This window comes from Hemiscyllium ocellatum, chromosome 25 (genome assembly GCF_020745735.1).
Source record: "Hemiscyllium ocellatum isolate sHemOce1 chromosome 25, sHemOce1.pat.X.cur, whole genome shotgun sequence".
Taxonomy (NCBI): domain Eukaryota; kingdom Metazoa; phylum Chordata; class Chondrichthyes; order Orectolobiformes; family Hemiscylliidae; genus Hemiscyllium; species Hemiscyllium ocellatum.
This window is the reverse complement of record NC_083425.1, coordinates 26,284,395-26,307,356: the sequence shown is the minus strand read 5'-3', so window position 1 is coordinate 26,307,356 and position 22,962 is coordinate 26,284,395. Positions and strand designations below refer to the sequence as shown.

Sequence of the window (22,962 nt, the reverse complement as noted above, 5' to 3'; positions counted from 1 at the left end):
TTGCAGCTGTATAAAATTTTAGTTACGTCACATTTGGAAGGATGTGTAGGCTTTGGAGGAGTTGCAAAAGAGGTTTACTCGGATGTTGCCTGGATTGGATTGTATTAGCTAAGGAGAAGTTAGACAACCTTAGATTGTTTTCACGAGAATGTTGGAGGCTGAGGGATGAGCTGAAAGATGTCTACAAAATTCTGCAAGATATGGATAGGGTGATTAGTTGGAGTCGTTCTCCCAAGTGGAAATGACAAATACTTAGGAGCATCAATTTAAGGATAAGAGGGGGAAATGTTTAAAGGAAATGTGAGAAGGTGTTAGGTATCTGGAATGTGCTGTCAGGGGAGGTGGTAGAAACAGATACACTGGCAACCTGTAAGAGGCATTTAAACAAACACGTGAACAGGCAGGGAATAGAGGGATCCTGACCACAAGATTAGAATGAGCTGAAAATGTGTTGCTGGAAAAGCGCAGCAGGTCAGGCAGCATCCAAGGAGCAGGAGAGTCGACGTTTCGGGCATGAGCCCTTCTTAAGAAGAAGGGCTCATGCCCGAAACGTCGATTCTCCTGCTCCTTGGATGCTGCCTGACCTGCTGCGCTTTTCCAGCAACACATTTTCAGCTCTGATCTCCAGCATCTGCAGTCCTCACTTTCTCCACAAGATTAGAATGGCATCATGGTCGGCACAGACACAGTGGACTGAAGTGCTGTACCTTTCTATGTTCTTTGAACTATCTACAATAGATATTCTGAAAGAAATGACTGACCAGAGATAAAGTTTCAAAATCTAAGTATGTAATTCCTATGTGCCACCATTACAGAGTTCCAGGATAACCTAACAATGCTACAACTTTTTAAAATTATTCATACAATGCAAAGAATACCATTTCTTGAGGAAACTAGAGGGGAGGGTGGTCCTTCTCAAGTGCCTTGTTAACTTGTAAAGAAAGTAATAAGTGTTAACCACAAATGGACCAACTCAAAACTCATCCTCCTCTGGAATTAGGCAGAAAAAGACAGCCTGCCCAGATAAGTTAAATGGAAAAGCTGTGACACAATAAGTCAGCCAGGATCCTCATGCCACCTTCATAATGTTGGAGACCAAGAGAAGTGACATAACTTTTTCTTCCAATAAGGACCAGCTGGTGTGTGTATTGCTTATGCACACACAAGAATATTGTGGGCCTACATTCCAATTACAGGCATGCCCATCCAATGTCCTACCCCTTCTCTTCTGTTTGATGTTTCCTTACCTTGCTAGAGTCCATATTCATGTGTCTGATGGCAGCCTTGCCTTTGCCACCCCACAAAGTGACACTGTCTCTAGTCACCACTACCTCTACTGACATTGACTCAAACCACTGAATAATGCTGAAGCATGTTTTTAAATCCCGAGAGTCAAACACCCTTGGACCTCTCATTCCAAGATGCCCAGACATTTCACCACTTGTTTCAGCTTCCCCGACGTACCCGGAATTAAAAGCAGCCAGGACAGGAGGACTGGACGTGTTAGGCCAAAGGAGGTGAAGAAACTAGGTTTTCTCTCTCTTGAGGTATATTAGTGAATTAATTAGTTTATTAACAATTTGACAGATTTTGTTGTAATTTTTGATTAATTTCAATTACTCAACAATTCAACTTTGTTGTACAAAAATGACAGAATTATTAACAGCTTTAATATTTTAATTTAATACTTTTACTTTAGAAACTATGATTTCAAACTGTACCATCTGTTGTACATTTAATGGATACTTCATGACAATCTCAAAACATTTCACGTTACTTTTCATCCCATTAGCATCAGTCTGCATGCTGCCCCACTGTGATCAGGTAACTTGTATTAAACTATTCTATTCACTGTCAATGTAAATGTTATGGAATCCTAAATTATAAATGATTTTCTGCCTCACCTACATCTCCTCACTGAAAATTCTCAATTCACTATTTAGTAGATATTGGAGTCTAATCTAGTCAGTTGAAATTGCTCACTTCAAATTAGTTCCTGGTACAATTTAGGGTGGCACAGTGGCTCACTGGTTAGCCCTGTTGTCTCACAGTGCCACGGACCCGGGTATGATTCCAATCTTGGGCAATTGTCTGTGCGGAGTTTACACATTCTCATGTCTGCGTGGGTTTCGTTTGGGTGCTCTGGTTTCCTCCCACAATCCAAAGATGTGCAGGTTAGGTGGATTGGCCATGCTAAATTGCCTATAGTCTCCAGGAAAGTGCAGGCTAGGTGGATTAGCCATGGGAAATGCAAGGTTACAGCAACAGGGAGAAGAACGCTGTTCAGAGGGTCAGTGTTGACTCGGTGGGCAGAATGGCCTGCTTCCACACTGTAGGGATTCAATTCTATGAAACATAATCATACTGCAAGCCTATACCATTTAAACATTTTGGGCAGAAGTAGCTTATTTACAATATATCAGTGTACAAAGAAAACAATTTGCATTACTTTGTAACATATTCAGTAAATTGTGTTAATATTATTTTCAAAAGCTAAATAATGTTAATGTTTTTACGTACCATTGAAATTACAGCACCAGTATGAAGCAAAGATGTGGAATTAAATGCAATCACACAGCCAAGCATGACTACAACTATGCCAAAATAAACTGGGATATCCACCAAAGCATAACCACACCAGTATGCAGAAGGAAAGAGGCCAGAAAGCCGAAGTTGAGAGCGAGATTTAATCTGTAAACAGATAAATTATAGAACTTTACAATTTTATTTATCCACATAAATTAAAGTTGCCAATAAACAAGCCTACACTGAAAAATGATCATTAAAATTATTCAGCTGCGACCAGTGATTTGAATCTCTTTTTTTCTACCCCAACACTTACTGCACAAGTCAAAACACTGCAGATGATGGAAATCTAACATAAAAACAGAAAAGTACTGGAATTCATCAGCTGCTCTGGTAGTATATGTGAAGAGAAAGGGAGAGAACATTTCAGATCATAAACTTTCAACAAATTTGGAAAACCTAGACATTTAGTAGCTTTTATGGAGGTGAAATGGAGGAGTAAGAACAAAATTGGAAGACTTGGACAGAAGACATAAGATTCCAAAAGTTGATGGATTAGAGCCAAAAAGAGTTATAATGGGGCAAGTAAAGAAGCAGAAGGTGAGTTCAAAGAGATATGAAATGTAGAACAATGAAAAATCTCTTTTCCAAAAGCAAAAAGCAGAAACAAAAAACATGATTAAGGCTAAGGCATGCCAAGAAAAGGAAACAAAATGTGGGTATAAAGTTTAGGGTGTGAAATTGCTGAACTTAATGTTGTGTCCAGAAGGCTGGAAATTGCTTAAATGAAAGATGAGGTACAGTTTCTTGGTCCTGCAAATATGCCTTGGCTTTTCCAATGTTTCTAAAAGTCAGCGGTTGGTTGACTGATACATGAGTAATATTTTTTGAGAGGTTGAAACCCACCTTCTCACATTGTCTCGTTACCTGTTTATGGCTGTATAACAGCTGATCAAGTTTGCCAAGCCAGAGATTGTTATTGCCAACTCCAGCCCAAAACTAGTCCAAAAGGAGACAAATTATTGTGATTGACCTTTTATTCAAAATTATGTAAAATCTGGTCTTTTATTGTCTCTGTATAAACATAGTACACTGTACTGAGCTGGCTTGAAATTACAAGACGGAATATTTTTGCTAGTTTCAGAGCAAACGTTCAGGTAGAGCATGAGAAGGGAGAGTCCCTTTTGTCAGTTTTCACTCATGGATTTTACAACTTAATTTTCCACTTTTGGCCACATGTCAGGCTTTCCTCAATGCATTTTTTATTTGGACATCTGCCTCAGCTGTATAGACGGCTTCCTCCAATGTCTGTCTGCCTATCCTCATGAGGACAAACTAAAATATTTTGTCATTAATGAAATCAGATCTTTACCTCACGATCTCGTGAATTATCCATGGTGTAGCATCCTGGCAAGGCAGCTGATAACAACCCCAAAACTGCCAAAGCCATATAAACCTTTTCCTTAAAGTCAGCATCTGTGATTGTCTGAAACAGATGTGAGAAAACATTCATTTTCATTTTTAATTGTGTGTGTGCAGCACTTTAATATTTCTATCTAAAAATGTACAAATAAGTGATTGCTTAAAGAGATACTACTGAAAGAAACCTGAAGCTGTAATATTAACCCAGAATTAAGAATCAAAGAACTTCTTGGGGGAGGTGTGAACATTCGATATTAGATGATTGAAGTAGCACATTAAGCACTAGGCCTCTGTCAGAGACAACAAGCAAAGGGAATCTGAAAAGTGTAGGAAGAAAATGCACAAGAGTGAAAAAAGATGAAAAGGACAAAACGAAAAGGAGGGAGAATGTGAGTTTGACAGGTAGAGGGAGAAAGAGAGAGAGAGAGAACGAAAGAATAAGTTACATTTTTGACCTACAAATAACATGACAGAAAATCAACTGGTAACATTTTTATAGTGTTGATTGGCTGTAAACTTAAAGTGTAAGACATGATACATTTGATTGGATCTGTGGTTACACTGTGCTCACAACAATGAATGAGTTCATACATCTTGTACAAATGTACATATATTGACTGTTTCACATATGGCACAGGGAAATTATTACGATAAATTCAAACAGTAGTTTCTAAATTATCCAAAGCAATTCAGTACATTTTCAAATCCACTGCACTGATAAAAAAAAGTAATTTACATTTTAAGTGAACAGACATTTTTAGTGAAGAACAGACAGCCTACAGAAGCAGAAAGACTAGCAACTAGTCTTAGTCAGACAGTCTTATGCAGTTGAGGCTTCAGAAGAACATTCTTAAAAAAAGTCATTCAGTTTAAGTTAAAACAGAATAAATATCCTGAAGTGGGCGATGGTGATCTTCTTTAATTCTGAGATGTCCTAAATTAATCTAGTCCCATTTGCCAGCATTTGGCCCATATCCCTCTAAACCCTTCCTATTCATATACCCATCCAGATGCCTTTTAATTGCTGTAATTGTACCAGCCTCCACCAATTCCTCTGGCAGCTCATTCCATACACTTACCGCCCTCTGCGTGAAAAATTTGCCCATTAGGTCCCTTTGAAATTTTTCCCTCTCACCCTAAACCTATGCCTCTAGTTCTGGATTGTCCCACCCAGGGAAAAGACCTTGTCTATTTATCTATCCATACCCCTCATAATTTTATAAACCTCCAAGGTCACCTCTCAGCCTCCGACACTTAAGGGAAAATAGTCCCAGCCTGTTCAGCCTCTCCCTATAGCTCAAATCGTCCAAACCTGGCAAAATCCTTGTAAATCTTTTCTGAACCCTTTCAAGTTTCACAACCTCCTTCCGATAGCACAGAAACCAAATTCGTAAGCAGTATCTCAAAAGTTGTCGAACCAATCTCTGTACAGCCGCAATATGACCTCCCAACTCGTATATTTAATGCACTGACGAATGAAGGTAAGCATACCAAACGCCTTCTTTGTTTTCCTATCTATGAGACTCCACTTTCAAGGAACATAGAACAATACAGCACACGACAGGCCCTTCGGCCCACGATGTTGTGCCGAACATTTGTCCTAGCTTAAGCACCTATCCATGTACCTATCCAATTGCCGCATAAAGGTCACCAATGATTCTGACTCTGCCACTCCCACAGGCAGCGCATTCCATGCCCCCACCACTCTCTGGGTAAATAACCTACCCCTGACATCCCCCCTATACCTTCCACCCTTCACCTTAAATTTATGTCCCCTTGTAACACTCTGTTGTACCCGGGGAAAAAGTCTCTGACTGTTTACTCTATCTATTCCCCTGATCATCTTATAAAGCTCTATCAAGTCACCCCTCGTCCTTCGCCGTTCCAATGAGAAAAGACCTAGCACTCTCAACATATCCTCGTACAACCTATTCTCCATTCCAGGCAACAACCTGGTAAACCTCCTCTGCACCCTCTCCAAAGCTTCCACATCTTTCCTAAAGTGAGGCGACCAGAACTACACACAGTACTCCAAATGTGGCCTCACCAAGGTCCTGTACAGCTGCAACATCACCTCACGACTCTTGAATTCAATCCCTCTGCTAATGAACGCTAATACACCATAGGCCTTCTTACAAGCTCTATCCACCTGAGTGGCAACTTTCAAAGAGCTAGGAACATAGACCCCAAGACCCCTCTGCTCCTCCACCTTACTAAGAATCCTACCGTTAATCCTGTATTCCACATTCTTATTTGTCCTTCCGAAATGGACAACCTCACACTTGACAGGGTTGACCTCCATCTGCCACTCCTCAGCCCAGCTCTGCATCATATCTAAGTCCCTTTGCAGCCGACAACAGCCCTCCTCACTATCCACAACTCCACCAATCTTCGTATCGTCTGCAAATTTACTGACTCACCCTTCGACTCCCTCTTCCAAGTCATTAATAAAAATTACAAACAGCAGAGGACCCAGAACTCCATTTGTAACTGGGCTCCAGGTTAAATATTTACCATCTACCACCACTCTCCGACTTCGACCGGTTAGCCAGTTCTCTATCCAACTGGCCAAACTTCCCACTATCCCATGCCTCCTGACTTCCCGCATAAGCCTACCATGGGAAACCTCATCAAATGCCTTACTAAAATCCATGTACACTACATCCACTGCTCTACCCTCATCCACATGCTTGGTCACCTCCTCAAAGAATTCAATAAGACTTGTAAGGCAAGACCTACCCCTCACGAATCCATGCTGGCTGTCCCTAATCAAGCAGTGTTTTTCCAGATACTCAAATCCTATCCCTCAGTACCCTTTCCATTGCTTTGCCCACCACCGAAGTAAGACTAACTGGCCTGTAATTCCTGGGGTTATCCCTATTCACTTTTTGAATGGGGCACAACATTCACCACTCTCCAGTCCCCTGGTACCACCCCTGTTGACAGTGAAGACGAAAAGATCATTGCCAACGGCTCTGCAATTTCCTCTCTTGCTTCCCACATAATCCTAGGATATATCCCATCAGGCCCGAGGGACTTGTCTACCCTCAAGTTTTTCAAAATGCCTAACACATCTTCCTTCCTAACAAGTATCTCCTCTAGCTTACCAGTCCATTTCATACTCTCCTTTTCAACAATACGGTCCCTCTCATTTGTAAATACTGAAGAAAAGTACTCATTCAAGACCTCTCCTATCTCTTCCAACTCAATACATAGTCTCCCACTACTGTCCTTGATCGGACCTACCATCGTTCTCGTCATTCTCACGTTTCTTACATACGCATAAAAGGCTTGGGGTTATCCTTGATCCTACCCGCCAAAGATTTTTCATGCCCTCTCTTAGCTCTCCTAATCCCTTTCTTCAGCTCCCTCCTAGCTATCCTGTATCCCTCTAACGCTCTGTCTGAACCTTGTTTCCTCAACCTTATGTAAGCCTCCTTCTTCCTCTTTACTAGACATTCAACCTCCCTCATCAACCAAGGTTCCCTCACATGACCATCTCTTTCCTGCCTGACAGGTACATACATATCAAAGACACGTCGTACCTGTTCCTTGAAAAAGTTCCGCATTTCAACGACATCCTTCCCTGACAGCCTATGCTCCCAACTCATGCTCCTCAGACCCTGTCTTGCAGCATCGTATTTACCCTTCTCCCAATTGTAAAACCTACCCTGTTGCACGCAACTATCTCTCTCCATAACCAAGGTGAAAGTCACAGAATTGTGGTCACCATCACCAAATTCCTTACCCACTAACCAGCTCATCACTTGTCCCGGTTCGTTACCAAGTACCATATCCAATACCATATTGTCCCCTCTGGTCGGACAATCTACATACTGAGTTAGAAAAACTTCCTGGACACGCTGCACAAACACCGCCCCATCCAATCTACTTGATCTAAAGAGCTTCCAATCAATATTTGGGAAGTTGAAATCGCCCATGACTACTACCCTGTGGCTTCTGCATCTTTCCAAAATCTGATTTCCCAATCTGTTTCTCCACATCTCTGCTGCTATTGGGGGGCCTATAGTAAACACCCAACAAGGTGACTGCTCCTTTCCTATTTCTGACTTCAGCCCATACTACCTCCAAAGGCAGATCCCCCTCAAACTACCTTTCTGCAGCCATTATGCCATTTCCAATTAGCAACGCCACACCCCCTCCTTTTTTTAACCACCCTCCCTAATCTTAGTGAAACATCTGTAACTAGGAACCTCCAACAACCATTCCTGTCCCTCTTCTAACCACGTTTCCGTGATAGCCACAACATTGTAGTCCCAAGTACCGATCTACACCTTAAGTTCATCCATCTTATTTCTGATACTCCTTGCGTTGAAGTATACACACTTGAACCCCTCTCTGTGTCCGCAAGTATTCCCTGTCAGTGCTACCTTCTCCACAGCCTCCCTACATTATTGGACATCCTGAAAAACAGCTAACCTACTTGCTGGACTACAAGTCCGGATCCCATCCCCCTGCCAAATTAGTTTAAATCCCCCCCGAAGAGTGCTAGCAAACCTACTTCCCAGGATATTGGTGCCCTTCTGGTTCAGGTGCAACCCGTCCTGCTTGTACAGGTCCCACCTTCCCCAGAATGCAGTCCAATTGTCCAAATACCTGAAGCCCTCCCTTCTACACCATCCTTGCAGCCACGTGTTCAACTGCACTCTCTCCTTATTCCTTGCCTCACTGTCACGTGGCACCAGCAACAACCCAGAGATGACGACTCTGTCTGTCCTAGCTTTTAGCTTCCAGCCTAACTCCCTGAGCTCCTGAATGACCTCCCCATCCCCATGTGCACCATGACTTCTGGCTGCACACCCTCCCCCTTAAGGATTCTGAAGACACGGTCCGAGATGTCTCGGACCCTGGCACCCAGGAAGCAACAAACCAACTGAGAGTCTCGCCCATGTCCACAGAACCGCCTGTCTGTCACTTTAACTATAGGGTCTCCTATAACTAGTGCTCTCCTTCTCTCCCCCTTTCCCTTCTGTGCCACAGAGGCGGAACTCGTGCCAGAGACCCGGTCACTGCGGCTTACCCCTGCTAGGCCGTCCCCCCCAACAGTATCCAAAGCGGTATACTTATTGTTGAGGGAACGACCACAGGGGTTCCCTGCACTGCCTGCTTCCTCCCCTTCCCATCTCTAACTGTTACCCAGCTACCTCTGTTCTGTGGTGTAACTATGTCCCTGTAGCTTCTATCTATCACCCTCTCAGCCTCTCGAATAATTCTCAGTTCATCCAACTCCAGCTCCAGTTCCCTAACGCGGTCTGTGAGGAGCTGGAGCTGGCTGCACTTCTTGCAGATGAAGTCAGCAGGAGCATCGGTGGTCACCTGTACCTCAAACATCTTGTAGGAGGAACATTCCACTGCAGGAGGAACTACGAACCTGCACTCCTAAAGGTCTTTCTGTTCAGCAACTCTCCCCAGCAACTTTCCATTAAGTGGCTAAGTCCTGCTCTGATTTGCCTTTTCAAAATTCAGCACCTCACCTTTATCTAAATTAATCTCCATCTGCCATTCCTTGGTCCATTGCTCATCTGATCAAGATTCCGTTGTACTCCGAGGTAATCTTCTTCACTGTCCACTGCAGCTCCAATTTTGGTGTCATTTGCAAACTTAGTAACTGTACCTCCTGTGTTCACATCCAAATCATTTATATAAATGATGAAAAGTAGTGGACTCAGCACCGATCCTTGTGGGATACTGCTGGTCACAATCCGCATTCTAAAAATCAACCCTTCACCACCACCATCGGTCTTTTACCTTCAAGTCAGTTCTGTATCCAAACTGGCTAGTCCTCCAGGTATTCCATGTTTTCTAACCTTGCGAACTACTCCACCATGAGGAACCTTGTCAAATGCTTTACTGTTGTCCATACAGATCACATCTACTGCTCTGCCCTCATCTATCTTCTTCGTCACTTCTTCAAAAACTCAATTAAGTTAGTGAGACACAATTTCCCAAGCACAAAGACATGTTGACTATCCCTAATCAGTCCTTGCCTTCCCAAATACATGTAAATCCTGTCCCTCAGGATTCCCTCCAACAATTTGCCCACCACCGATATCAGGCTCACCAATCTATATTTCCCTGGCTTTTCCTTACCACCTTTCTTAAATAGTGGCACTATGTTAGCCAAAATCCAGTCTTCCGGCACTATCAATGATCTAAATATCTCAGCAAGGGGCCCAGCAATCACTTTCCTAGCTTCCCACAGAGCTCTCGGGTACACCTGATTAGGTCCCAGAGATTTATCCACCTGTATGCATTTTAAGAATCCAGCACCACCTCCTCTGTAATATGGACATTCTTCAAGATGTCGCTATTCTTTTTCCCCATTTTCTCTAGCTTCCATTCCGTCTCCACAGTAAACACTGATGCAAAATACTCATTTAGTATCTGCCCCACACAAACGGCCTTGCTGATCTTTAAAAGGCCCCATTCTCTCCTTTGTTACTGTTTTGTCTTTAATGTATTTGCAGAATCTCTTTGGATTTACCTTAACTCTATTTGCCAAAGGTATCTCATGTCCCCTTTTTGTCTTCCTGATTTCCCTCTTAAGTAAATTCCTACTGCCTTTGACTTTAAGGATTCACTCGATCTCAACTGTCTATACTTGACATATGCCTCCTTCTTTCTCTTGACCAAATTCTCAATTCCTCTAGTAATCCAACATTCCCAGTCTTGCCCTTCACCCTAACAAGAATATACTGTCTCTAGATTCTAGTTATCTCATTTCTGAAGGTTTCGCATTTTTAAGATGTCCCTTTACCTGCAAACATCCGCTCCCAATCAACTTTTGAAAGTTCTTGTCTAATACCGTCAAAATTGCCTTCCTCCAATTTAGAACTTTAACTTTTAGATCTGGTCTATCCTTTTCCATCACTATTTTAAAACTAATAGAATTATGGTCACTGGCCCGAAAGTGCTCCCCCACTGACACCTCAGTCACCTGGACTGCCTTATTTTCCAAGAGTAGGTCAAGTTTTGAACTTTCTTTTGTAGGTACATCCACATACTGAATCAGAAAAATGTTCTTGTACACATGGAGATCTCCTTACAAATTCTTTTCTCCATTTCCCACAGACTACTGAGGGCTCTATAGTACAATCCCAATAAGGTGGTCATCCTTTTCTTATTTCTCAGTTCTACCCAGATAACGACCCTGGACGTACTCCCAGGAATATCTTCCCTAAGCACAGCCATAATGTTATCCCTAATGAAAAATATACTGCCTCTTTTTTCTTGTCCCCCTTTCTATCCCTCCCATAGCATCCATATCCTGGAACATTAAGCTGCTAGTCCCGGCCATCCCAGAGCGACAACTCTATAATTGCTATGAAATCCTTGTCCCATGTTCCTAACCATGCCAAGTTCATCTGTCTTACCTGCTCGGCCTCTTGCATTGAAATAAATGCACTTTAATTTAGCCGTCTTACCTCGTTCTCCACTTTGATCATGCCTGCCTGTCCTGACAGTTTGATTTGCTCCTTTTCCCAACTGTACCAGTCTAAGACTGATCTCTTTCTTCACTATCTGGGTTCCACCCACAAACCACCCCCTCCCCCACAAACTAGTTTAAATCCTCTCAAGTAGCTCTAACAAATCTCCCAGCCAGTATATTAGTTCCCTTTTAACTCAGGTACAATCCGTCCTTCTTACAAAAGGTTCCTTCTACCATAGAAGAGATTCCAATGATCCAAAAACGTGAACCTTTCTCCCCTGCACCAGCTCCTCAGCCACACATTCATCTGCTCTATCCTCCTGTTCCTACCCTCACTAGCTCGTGGCGTCAGGAGTAATCCAGATATTACTACCCACATGGACCTCTTAGTTAAATTCCTACCTAATTTCCTATGGTTCTCTCCTCAAAATCTCATCCTTTTCTCTTCTTATGTTGTCAGTTCCAAAGTGTACAATAACCACCTATTGGTCCCTCTCCTCTTTGAGAAACTTCTACCGTCTCTCCAAGATGTCCTTGATCCTGGCAGCAGGGAGACAACACACCATTCTGTCAGCTGCAGAAATGTCTGTCTGTGCCTCCAACTAGAGTGTCCCCTATCACAATCAATCACTTGGAACCTGATCTGCCCCTCATTACATTAGAGCCTGTCTCGGTATCAGAAATCTGGCTGTCAGTGCTACATTCCCCTGAGAGTCCATCACCCCCTACATTTTCCAAAACAGCATACCCACTTGAGATGGGGATAGCCACAGGAGACCCCTGCATGACCTGCCTCCCTCTTCTACCTTTTCTTGATGTAACCCATCTACCTGACTGTATCTTCGGTTTACTTCCCTTCTTGCAACTGCCATCCATCACCCCCCTTAGCTCCTGTAAGTTCCTCATTGCCTCTAACTGCTGCTCCAACCAATCTATGCAATCCAAAAGGATTCGCAACCAAATACCTCCTGCAGACATAATAATCAGTGACATTAAAATTATTCCTACTCTCCCACATCCAATGGAAGAGCACATCTCTCTACTAAAGGCCCTCTTTGCCCCTTAGCAATCTACAGATCCAGTCTCAGCACAATCTTACTGCTCTAAAAACACTGCTCCAGGCTAATTTAGGATGTACGTTTTATATTTTTATAGGTTAATCGAGACAGTCAACATAACATATAATCAAAAAGGAACCCACTGTACTCACTATTGTAGGTTTAGAAAAGGAAAAATAAAGTTAAATTTAAAAAAAACACTCAGCTGCTTCCCTGCTATGAGCCTTTCAAAAGGTCAGAAGTCACAGGACACTCAGGTTATAGTTCACCTGATGAAGGAGCAGTACTCCAAAAACTTGTGATTTCAAATAAACCTGTTGGATTAAAACCTTGCATTGTGTGACTTCGGACCTTGTCCACCCAGCCCAACACTGGCACCTCTATATCATTTTTTTCAAAAGCACACTAGAAGACTTGTGCTGTGAGACATGGAGAAGGAAGACTGCTAGATACGACGAGAGGAATTTGGAGTTGATTGTACGATGTTACAAATCTGCTGAGAGTTGATTTAATATAAAAATAGGTTGCGCGATATCGAATTTTTGTTACTTAGTTAATGAAAAAGTACCTTTTGTGTGGTTTGGTACAATGGTTGCCTATAAAGCAATGTTTGGTCTATGTTAATTTTAGTTCTGTTACAGTAAAAGTCTTAAAATATTAAATCTTGTGATACTTTCAGTCTCTGAGAAATTCATTTCTCTTTAACTATTGGTCTCTTTGGAAATTGTAAAAACAGATGGAAGGTAAAAATCAATACTTCTACAATCAGCATCACTTTAGATCTGTACAGCACTTAACTTACTAAGTGGAATGGTTTGCTCCACGTGTGAATTCCACCGGAACCATTTACGCTAATGAGGAGGGCATTACTGATCATGTTGATTAACACCGGCAGTGAGTGAATCACTGTGCTGTTGAACACTGCTGTGAACATGTACTGTTTCTGAATAAGAACACAGGAAACAGAGGGAGAGATGGTAATGAAAATATGATCCAAGAAATGTAAATTCTTAACTTTACATTAATATAGCAGGATAAGTTCTTCAAGAAAAACATTTGTAATGCATTATGGCATGTTACAAAGGAATGAATTGTCATAACTGAACTCCCTTCTTTCCCATTCGTAAGAATGAAACAACTTGTGTATCAGTTTGCTTGGAAGATGGAAGTAATTTCTTGTGAGCCTTGGTGGTTTATACAATATCAATTTACTCCACTGTACAGTAACTGAATTTGTAATGAAATATGGTATCATGGAGGAGCATTCCAGTCATAAAATAAATTTATGGGATTCATCTTAAGATGATAAGTACTTAAATATACTGAAGATTCATCTTTAATATATTATGGAAACAAAAACAAGGTGAGATATGTATATTCTGGTAGCTTTGGCGGTTATGTCATTCAAAAGAGCATATGTGCTAACATATTTACTGCATTCAAGGACAGAACAATTATTGAATTTCTCTTAGATATTCATATCCAGGGAATCTTATTTGTAATTATTACATACTTGCTAATTCAACTTAACTTTATTATTTTCTGAATATATTAAGTTTGGTTCAGTTTAAAATTTAGTTCCAAAAAAAAAATTATGGTTCGGAGCAAATGCCTGTTCTTAACATTTTTTAAATCTTTTATGCAACATCTTCAGCTAACTTGCCTCAATCAGGCAAACTTCATTAATAATATTGCTATGTGGTAGGTCATGGAATTGAGCGACTTTTACTTTTGAAATTAAAAGTAAATTTTTTCTTCTTATTTTATCAGGTTTGCTTCATTTCAAACAAACTTTGTGGACAATTAATCATGGGGTAATTAAAGGCCTTTTCTGGCTGAACAACAACAGTAATAAAAATGGGACAGCACATAAAACAAAATGAACAAAGATATCTTTGAACAAGTTTTCTTTCAAATACATGTAAATCATGATACAACTGAACTCTTCTCACAGGTTCTGTTCAAATCTATTACCTCTTCTGAAAGTGACACATTTAGTGCTGCATTGTGTGGAGCAACATCCGTGAATTCACTATCATTGAACATCTCCACTTTCACGCTCTGTGCTTCAAAAGCGTGGACAAGTTTATCAATATTACTGCCTAATATGAAATTAAAAATAAAACAAAGCATACAAATGATCATTTATCATAAATTATGTTCAGATACATATACACACTTGTAAGTCACACTTCATTTTGAAATCTTAAATTTTCAAATGCTTGTTTCTCAGTGCTGCCTATTGATCATATGCTACTTTGGGACTCATTGTTAAAATATAATATCAGGACCATTTTTGTCAGAATATTTTTCTCGAGTTTAGGATGGTCATCCTGAAACATCAGTTTTTTTTCTTACAGACCTTTGCTTGCACTGGTGCAACAACTATTAATGTACGTAATTTCAATGCATGAGGTGCTAGAATTGTGTTTCTCATAGAGGAAAGTTATACTTCTACAGAAAAGGAACAAATTGGATTGATGCTCTGCTGAAGTAAAGGTTATTTAATAAAACATGCAGGCTAATCAATGAGCAAAAGATCTATAAACAGTGGCATATAATGGTATGTTACAATGAATAGTTCAGACTTCTCTGTTTGAGAATCAATTCAATTAATTATTTGGTTCTCAGAAGCTTTCCACAATGAATGTTATTCCACTTAGGTCTTACCTGTAGAATTTTTCAGAAGAAGACTAGTGGTATATTTTTGGGGGTTTTGTCCTTGATGGAGTAGAATTAACTCAGGGGATAGTTCCACTGAAACATCCTTTCGACTAAGAGTACCATTTAATAAAGCCATCATAACCACAATGGATATCAAAAGGCCGATTATGTAAATGCTGTTAAGTATTGAAAAATGTTATTCAAAACTTATTTTAAGAGAAAATTTCACTCAACAGTAAGCTTGAGAAATAACATTATGTGTTATTAAATTAAACCTTAGAATACTTCTGATAATAAAGTTATGTACATAAGACAGAATTATGCAGCAGTATTGAAGGTCTTGTAAATTGGCTAGATAATCGAAAAAATGAACCACTCTGCCTCTTTTTGGGAAGTCCCAATGAACCACAAGCACACTGGGTGCAGAATTCTGCCCTACCAATGGCCACTGGCTAATCAGAAGTCAGTAGTTCTTCTGTTCAGCAGCATCCTCGTGGAAGTACCAGGTTCAAAGTTCCAGGATGTGGGAGCAACCCAGACTTAAGTAATATGGATATGAGGAGTACTGTAGGTTAAGGATCATGAAGAGCGCTTGGGGATTGGGTTGGCAGCAATGACACTCAGCCCAACCTTCTTCTCACAATATTCAATCTTTCGGTCAGGCATTGAGCACTTTTGATTGAGTGACAACTATACACCCTCCACCTGCCCAGGAAGAGACAAGCTGGCCGCAAGGTTTTCAGAGTTGAAGAGTGTGGTGCTGGAAAAGCACAGCTGGTCAGGCAGCATCTGAGAAGCAGGAGAATCGATGTTTCGGGCATAAGCCCTTCATCAAGCCCACCCAAACTGGTCAATGCCAGCAAAGAGACAATGATGCCATTGTGATCATTAATTGGCCATTTAAGGCCCTGAACCTGGGTGGGAACGTCCGACATTGGGTCTTGCCACCCAGCAGGTAAATGCTGGTGGTAATGGGAGGGCAGACACGTTCAGGTCTTGGCTTTGGGCACATGACCTTTTTACACCTAAGCTCACCACCAGTGAGAGCAGAAGATGCCACCCACAGTTTTCACTTCATGTCAACTCCAAGTCAAAAGGGGAAAGAATAAGTGAGCTCTTAGAAAGCTAACAGTGAGAAATGAATTTTGTTTACAGGACCATAGCTGCTGATATTAGTAGTTTCAGTGAATGTGAAAGGATCAATTGAGGTAGAAGGAGGTAAAACATATTTGGTGGTATGTGGAAATAACTCTACCAAAGGATAGAACAGGGATATGTAAAAGCATGATTCAAAGAGATTATATTAAATAGGAGTGATGCATTTGAAAATATCACAACTTATAGCAATTTTTGGGAAACAATCTCTGTCTCACTAACTGTATGATTAATAACCATACTAGAATCTAAATTTGCAATTTAAGTTTTGTGCACTGAACACAAAATAATGTGCAGAAACAGATAAAGTGGGGGTAAAGCTTACAGAATCAACTACAGCTTTGAGGACAGATAATATACCAAATTAAATCACCAAATCAGGCAATATGAGTTGAGCTCAGAAGAAAGATGGGGCAGATACACTGCGAGGGCTGTTCTGAAGACCTCAAATCATGGAAGCAACATAGAATAGCAAATATGTAGACAAATTTCTGAGTGCAAAAAACATGATGACAATAACAGTTATGGGGCTACAATTACTCGAATATCAACTGCGACATGAACAGCACGAAAGGCATAGTAAGCACAAACATATTGAACTGTATACAAGAAAACTTTCCTTTAGTCAGCACATAACAAGCATAAAGCCATTTAAAATGCTGTGACCAATTTTGGGCCCCACACCTCAGGAAGGACATACTGGCACTGGCATGTGTCCAGCGGAGATTCACACGGATGATCCCTGGAATGGTAGGCCTAACATACGATGAACGGCTGAGGATCCTGGGATTGTAATCATTAGAGTTTAGAAGGTTGAGGGGAGATCTAATAGAAACTTACAAGAAAACGCATGGCTTAGAAAGGGTGGACGCTGGAATTTGTTTCCATTAGTCGAGTCGACTAGGATCCATGGGCACAGCCTTAGAATTAGAGGGGGTCAATTTAGAATTGAAATGAGGAAACATTTCTTCAGCCAAAGAGTGGTGGGCCTGTGGAATTCATTGCCACGGAGCGCAATGTTTTCAAAGCAGAGATTGATAAATTCTTGATCTCGCAAGGAATTAAGGGCTACAGGGACAGTGCGGGTAAGTGGATTTGAAATACCCATCAGCCATGATTGGCGGAGTGGACTCGATGGATCGAATGGCCTTACTTCCACTCCTATGTCTGACGGTCTTATGGTCTTCTAATAACAGGGAGGTGGAGGGAAATCTAGATTTTGTCTTTGGAAACGAAGCTGGGCAAGTAGCTGAAGATGGGTGGGTAACCATTTTGGAGATATTGACGCTAATACAGTGAGATTTGTCATCATTATGGAAAAGGAAGCATGCTTGCCTTCATTGGTCAGAGCATTGAATATAAGAGTTAGGATGTCGTGTTGTGGCCGTACAAGACATTGGTGAGACCTCTTTTAGAACACAGCATACAATTCTGGTCATCTTGCTATTGGAAGGCTGTTGTTAAACTAAACAGGGTACAGAAAAATTTTACAGGGATGTTGCTGAGATTGGAGGGTTTAAGTTATAAGAAGACGCTGGATAGACTGAGACATTTTTCCCTGGAGCTTAGGAGACTGAGGGGTGACTTTATTGAGGTTTATAAAATCATGAGGGACATAGATAAGGTGAATAGCTAATGTCTTTTTCCAAGGATAGGGGAGTCCAAAAACTAGAGGACATAAGTTTAAAGTCATAGAGGAAAGATTTAAAAGGGACTTGAGGGGCAACATTTTCACATAGAGAGTGGTGCATGTAGGGAATGAACTGCCGGAGGAAGTGGCAGAGGCAAATACAATTACACGATTGAAAAGACGTTTGGACATATACATGAATAGGAAGGGGTTAAAGGGATAGGAGTTAAATGCAGGAAAATGGGACTAGTCCAATTTAGGAAACTTGGTCGATATGGACGAGTTAGACTAAAGGATTTGTTTCAATGCTGTACAGCTCTATGACTCTATAACTAACAAAGGCGATTGATGAAGTCATGCAGTGTTGTCTACACAGAATTTAGTAAGGCGTTTGATAAGATCCTACATGGCAGACTGGTCAGATAAATATTGGACAGTATAGCCTCTTTCTGTGCCCCAACATTTCAATAATTTGATGGAAGTCTAAAGAAACGAACTGAAGGAACAAGAGGAGTGAGGAATGTTACAAAAATTGTTAAATCTTCTAAAACATTCCCTGATTTTGGTCCATGTAAAAACCTACTGACACTATATCATTTTCTTGTTTATTTAGAGCTAAGTACTAAGTCTCTGCATTAACTCAGTTGGCTGGACAGCATGTTTATGATGCAGAGTGATGCCATCAGCATGGGTTCAATCCCCACACCGATTGAAGTTACCATGAAGGACTGTCCTCTCTCCTTGCTTGAGGCTCGGGTTAAACCATCACCAATCATCTCGACTGTATTCACAGTCTCATGGTCTGATAGGATTGTAGTGATTTTACCTTTACTTGCTAGTAAATTAGAAAGCTGCCCATTCATTTCTTGTATGTTTTATGTTCATCACTAGGCTAAATGATTCTAAAATGGGTGATAGATTTTTAAACTAGTAATAGATTGAGGGATTAAAGGGAGCAGACAGCAAAGTGAAGTTGAGACCAAGATTAGAGCAGCTATAGTGGTACTGAATGGTCGAGCATGTTTGAGGGGCTGAATTCCCAATCCTGTTTCTAATGTTTATGTTTTTATTAAAATGTTAAAGCTCAATGTATTATCATTTAACGTCTAATTATTCACTAAATTATGTTTAGCAGAATGAACTCCTTTGATTACTTGCAATACAGCTCATTTATTTGTTCCCATCTTAATATGGAGAACTTTGCACATTTGATCAAATTGGCCTTCAGAATTTAAAAACTCAGATCATGTTTCCTTGTGTCTAAACCCACAAGCACGCCTTCCTTAAAATTTTTCAATGCATGTCAGTTTGGAAATTAGTCATCATTTTAGCTGCTCTTCTTTGAAAGATTTTCAATGGCAGAATTCAATAACATACATGGACCACAAAAGTACGTATGAACAGATGAAAATATAAATACTCTATTTGAAATGATGGTAGCATGCTAAAAGGATACACTAGGTATTGATGAGAAACAAAAACACCAATATCTTTTCTGTGCTCCAATTTTCCTATTATACCTACATATAAAGGAGTGCACTGCGTTCTCGACTGAAATTCATCAAACGCAACCATGCTATGGTGCGAAATTGGTGTTGCCACAGAGCAATGCCAGTCAACATTGCCGAGTTAGTTTCTGGGAAAGTCAGTAGCTGGTGATCAATGCAGTCAATGCAAATGTCTTCTTCATTTGCTATTACATCCGGTGCTGGATCCTTGGTAAAAACGCTATAATCTGAAAGAAAACAGAGAAATTCAAATAATTAGGATCAAGACATTGATAAAAAAAAAGGTACTCTTGCATTTACTGGTTGCTTAGTTTTAGCTGAAGTGAAGTAAATGGAATCATAGAGTCATGCAGCATGGAAACAGACCCTTTGGTCCAACTCGTCCATGCCGACCACGGTTCCTAAACGGAACTAGTCCCATTTGCCGCTGTTTGGCTCACATTCCTATAAATCTTTCTTATCTGTGTATTTGTCCAAATGTCTTTTAAATCTTGTAATTGTACTCATCTTTACCATTTCTCTGGCACTTGTTCCATAAAAGCAGCACCCTCTATGTGAAAAATTTGCCTCTTAGATCTCTTTTAAATCTTCCCCCTCTCACCTTAGACCTATGCTTTCTAGTTTTGGAATGCCCTCCCTGGGAAAATGACCTTGGCTATTCAAGTTATCTATGTCCCTCATGATTTTATATACCTCTATAAGGTCACCCCTCAGCCTGCTATTCTCCAGGGAAAATGGGCCAGCCTATCCAGCCTCTCCTTATAGCTCAAACCTTCCAGTCACAGCAACATCCTTGTAAATCGTTTTTGCACCCTTTCCAGCGTAATAACATCCTTCCTTCAGCAGGGCGACCAGAAATGTACACAGTATTCCAAAAGCGGCCTTACTAATATCTTGTACAACTGTAACATGATGCCGCAATTCCTGTACTCAATGTTCTGATCAATGAAGGCAAGCATGCCAACATCCATTTCATCACCCTGTCTATCTGTGACACCACTTTCAAGAAACTATGTACCCGTATCCCTACATCTCTCAGTTTGACAACACTTCCCAGAGCCCTACTATTAACTGTGCAAATCCTGCCTGGTTTGTCTTACCAAAATGCCAAACCTTGCACTTATCTAAATAAAACTCCATCTGCCATTCCTCAGCCCACTAGCCCAATTGATCAAGATCCGGCAGTGCGCTTAGATAGCCTTAAGAGTTCGCTGTCCACTATACCACCAATTTTGGTGTCATATGCAAACTTGCTAACCATGCCCCTTAAATTCTCATTCAAATCATTTACACCAATGACAAATAACAGTGGACCCAGCACTGAACCTTGCAGTACACCGCTGGTCACAAGCCTCCAGTCTGAACAACAATCCTCTAACACTCCCCTTTGGTTTCCTCCCAATAAGCAAATTTTATAACCAACTTTCCCTGGATCCCATGTGATCCAACCTTACTAACTAGTCTACCAACCAAAATCTTGTCAAAGGCCTCGGTGAAGTCCATGTACCGCTTTGTTTTTATCTATCTTGTTGGTTATCTCTTCAAAAAAACTCAATTAAGTTTCTATAACACAATTTCCCATGCACAAAGCTATGCTGATTGTCCCTATTTAATCCTTGCCTTTCTAAATGCACATAAAGCCCGTCCAAAAACTTAGCCACCATCGAGGTCAGGTTCACCAGTCTGTAATTCTTTGGATTTTCCTTGCAGCCTTTCTTAAATAGTGACACAACATTAGCCATCCTCCAGTCTTCAGCCACATTTGTGGCTATTGATGATACAAACATATCTGATAGGGTCCCCACAATTTCTTCCCAAACTTCCTACAATGTCCTGGGATACGTTTGACCAGGTCCCAGAGACTTATCTAACTTTATGTATTTTAAGATCTCCAGCACCTCCTTTTTTGCAATGTGAACTCTTTTCAAGACATCATTATTTATTTCCGAGTGCCCTAGCTTTCATGTCTTTCTCCACAGTAAATACTGATGTAAAATATTAGTTTTGGCTTGTTTCTACGTAGGGATTCTGCTCTTTTTCTTGACCACAGCCTCAATATCTCTAGCTATGCCATCCTCGCCCTTTACAATCGCAGGAACATGCTGTTGTTGAATTCTTATGATCTTGCTTTTAAAAACCTGCCACTTGCCAGATGACCCTTTACCTTCAAACAGCCTTCCCCAGTCAACGTTTGAAAGTTCCCGTCTAATACCATAAAAATTGGTCTTGTCCCAATCTAGAAAATTAATTTGAGGATGGGACCTATCCTTTTCCATAACTATTTTAAAACTAATAGAATTATGGTCGCTGGTCGCAAACTAACATCTCAGTCACTTGCCCTGCCTTACTTCCCAAGAGGAGGTCAAATTTTGTCCTTTTTCTAGTACAGCCATCTACATATTGATTGACAAAGTTTTCTTAATAGATTTAACAAACCCCTCCCCATCCAAGCTCTTAACACTACACAGTCCCAGTCTAGAAAGTTTAAATCCCCTACTGTTTGAATACTATTATTTTTATGGCTATCTGTGATCTCCCTACATATCTGCTCCTCAACTGTCTTCTGACTACCTAGGGCAGGGGAGGGGGGGGGGGGGGGGGGGGGGAGCATACAATACAATCCCATCAAAATCATCATTCCCTAATTATTGTCAGTTATACCCACAATAATTTCACTGGATGATCCCCCAGGATCTATGATGTTTTCCATAATCAAAAACTCCACTTCTTGCTTCTCCTTCTAACCGTTCTATAGCACCTATACCCAAACATTGAGCTGTCAATCCTGTCCATTCCTCAGTTCTTACAGAAATATGGCTATGATACCTCAGTCCCATGTTCTTATCCATCTGCCTTAACTGTCAGGTGTCTTACACTGAAATAAATGCATTTTAATTAATCAATCAGTCTTTCATCATTCTCTGTTTTATCTATTTAACTTGCTCTTGCCTGCCTTATCCATTTAACTTGCTCTCTTATAGCATCTGGATCTTCTCTCTTGTCTACTACTGTTTACGTTCCCACACCCCTGCCAAACTAGTTTAAAGCCTTCCGAATAGCTTTAGCAAATGTCTCCTCCACAATATTGGCCTCCCTCCATTCAACTACAATCTGTCCTCTGGTACAGCCACTTCTGCCCCAGAAGACATCCCAATGATCCAAAAATCTGAATCCCTGTCCCCTGCACCAGCTCTTCAGCCATGCACTCACCTGTTCTATTCTGCTATTCCTATTCTGACTTGCATGAGGCACCACCTCCGGCTGCTCATGCTCCCCTTTGAGAATTTGCTGCAATGTGAGAATTCAAAAGTGCACATCGACAGATAAAACTATTGTTGTACAGCACCCTGTTAATTTATTGCAAGGTATACTGGCCTGCTTGATCTATTTCTGATTCTTCCTCCAATTTTAAGAAAACCTCATCCAAGGATGTCATGGAAACACCATAGCTGTCAATTCCAAGATTGGGACGGCTGTCCAAATCTTCAAATAGACCTGAAGACGGAGAATATAAGCAATGAACTGTTCTATTGTAATCATAACATTATC

General features: G+C 40.9%; 1 protein-coding gene across 6 annotated transcripts in view; it reads right to left on the bottom strand.

The window, feature by feature from the left end:
* The window catches only part of abca5 (ATP-binding cassette, sub-family A (ABC1), member 5), a 103,747-nt gene that overhangs the window by 27,265 nt on the left and 53,520 nt on the right, over positions 1–22,962 (bottom strand). For 4 of the 6 annotated variants that reach the window (XR_009646071.1, XM_060844939.1, XM_060844942.1 and 1 more), the window contains 7 exons: positions 22,789–22,908; positions 19,430–19,640; positions 15,127–15,296; positions 14,431–14,558; positions 13,259–13,399; positions 3,899–4,012; positions 2,521–2,691 (listed from right to left, as the gene is read on the bottom strand). Coding sequence is in view for 5 of the 6 variants with exons in the window: in XM_060844939.1 (XP_060700922.1) it covers positions 2,521–2,691; positions 3,899–4,012; positions 13,259–13,399; positions 14,431–14,558; positions 15,127–15,296; positions 19,430–19,640; positions 22,789–22,908 (1,055 nt within the window). In the remaining variant the exon portion in view is untranslated. The remainder of the gene's footprint in view (positions 1–2,520; positions 2,692–3,898; positions 4,013–13,258; positions 13,400–14,430; positions 14,559–15,126; positions 15,297–19,429; positions 19,641–22,788; positions 22,909–22,962) is intronic. The other 2 variants (XM_060844940.1, XM_060844941.1) reach the window with 2 other exon arrangements.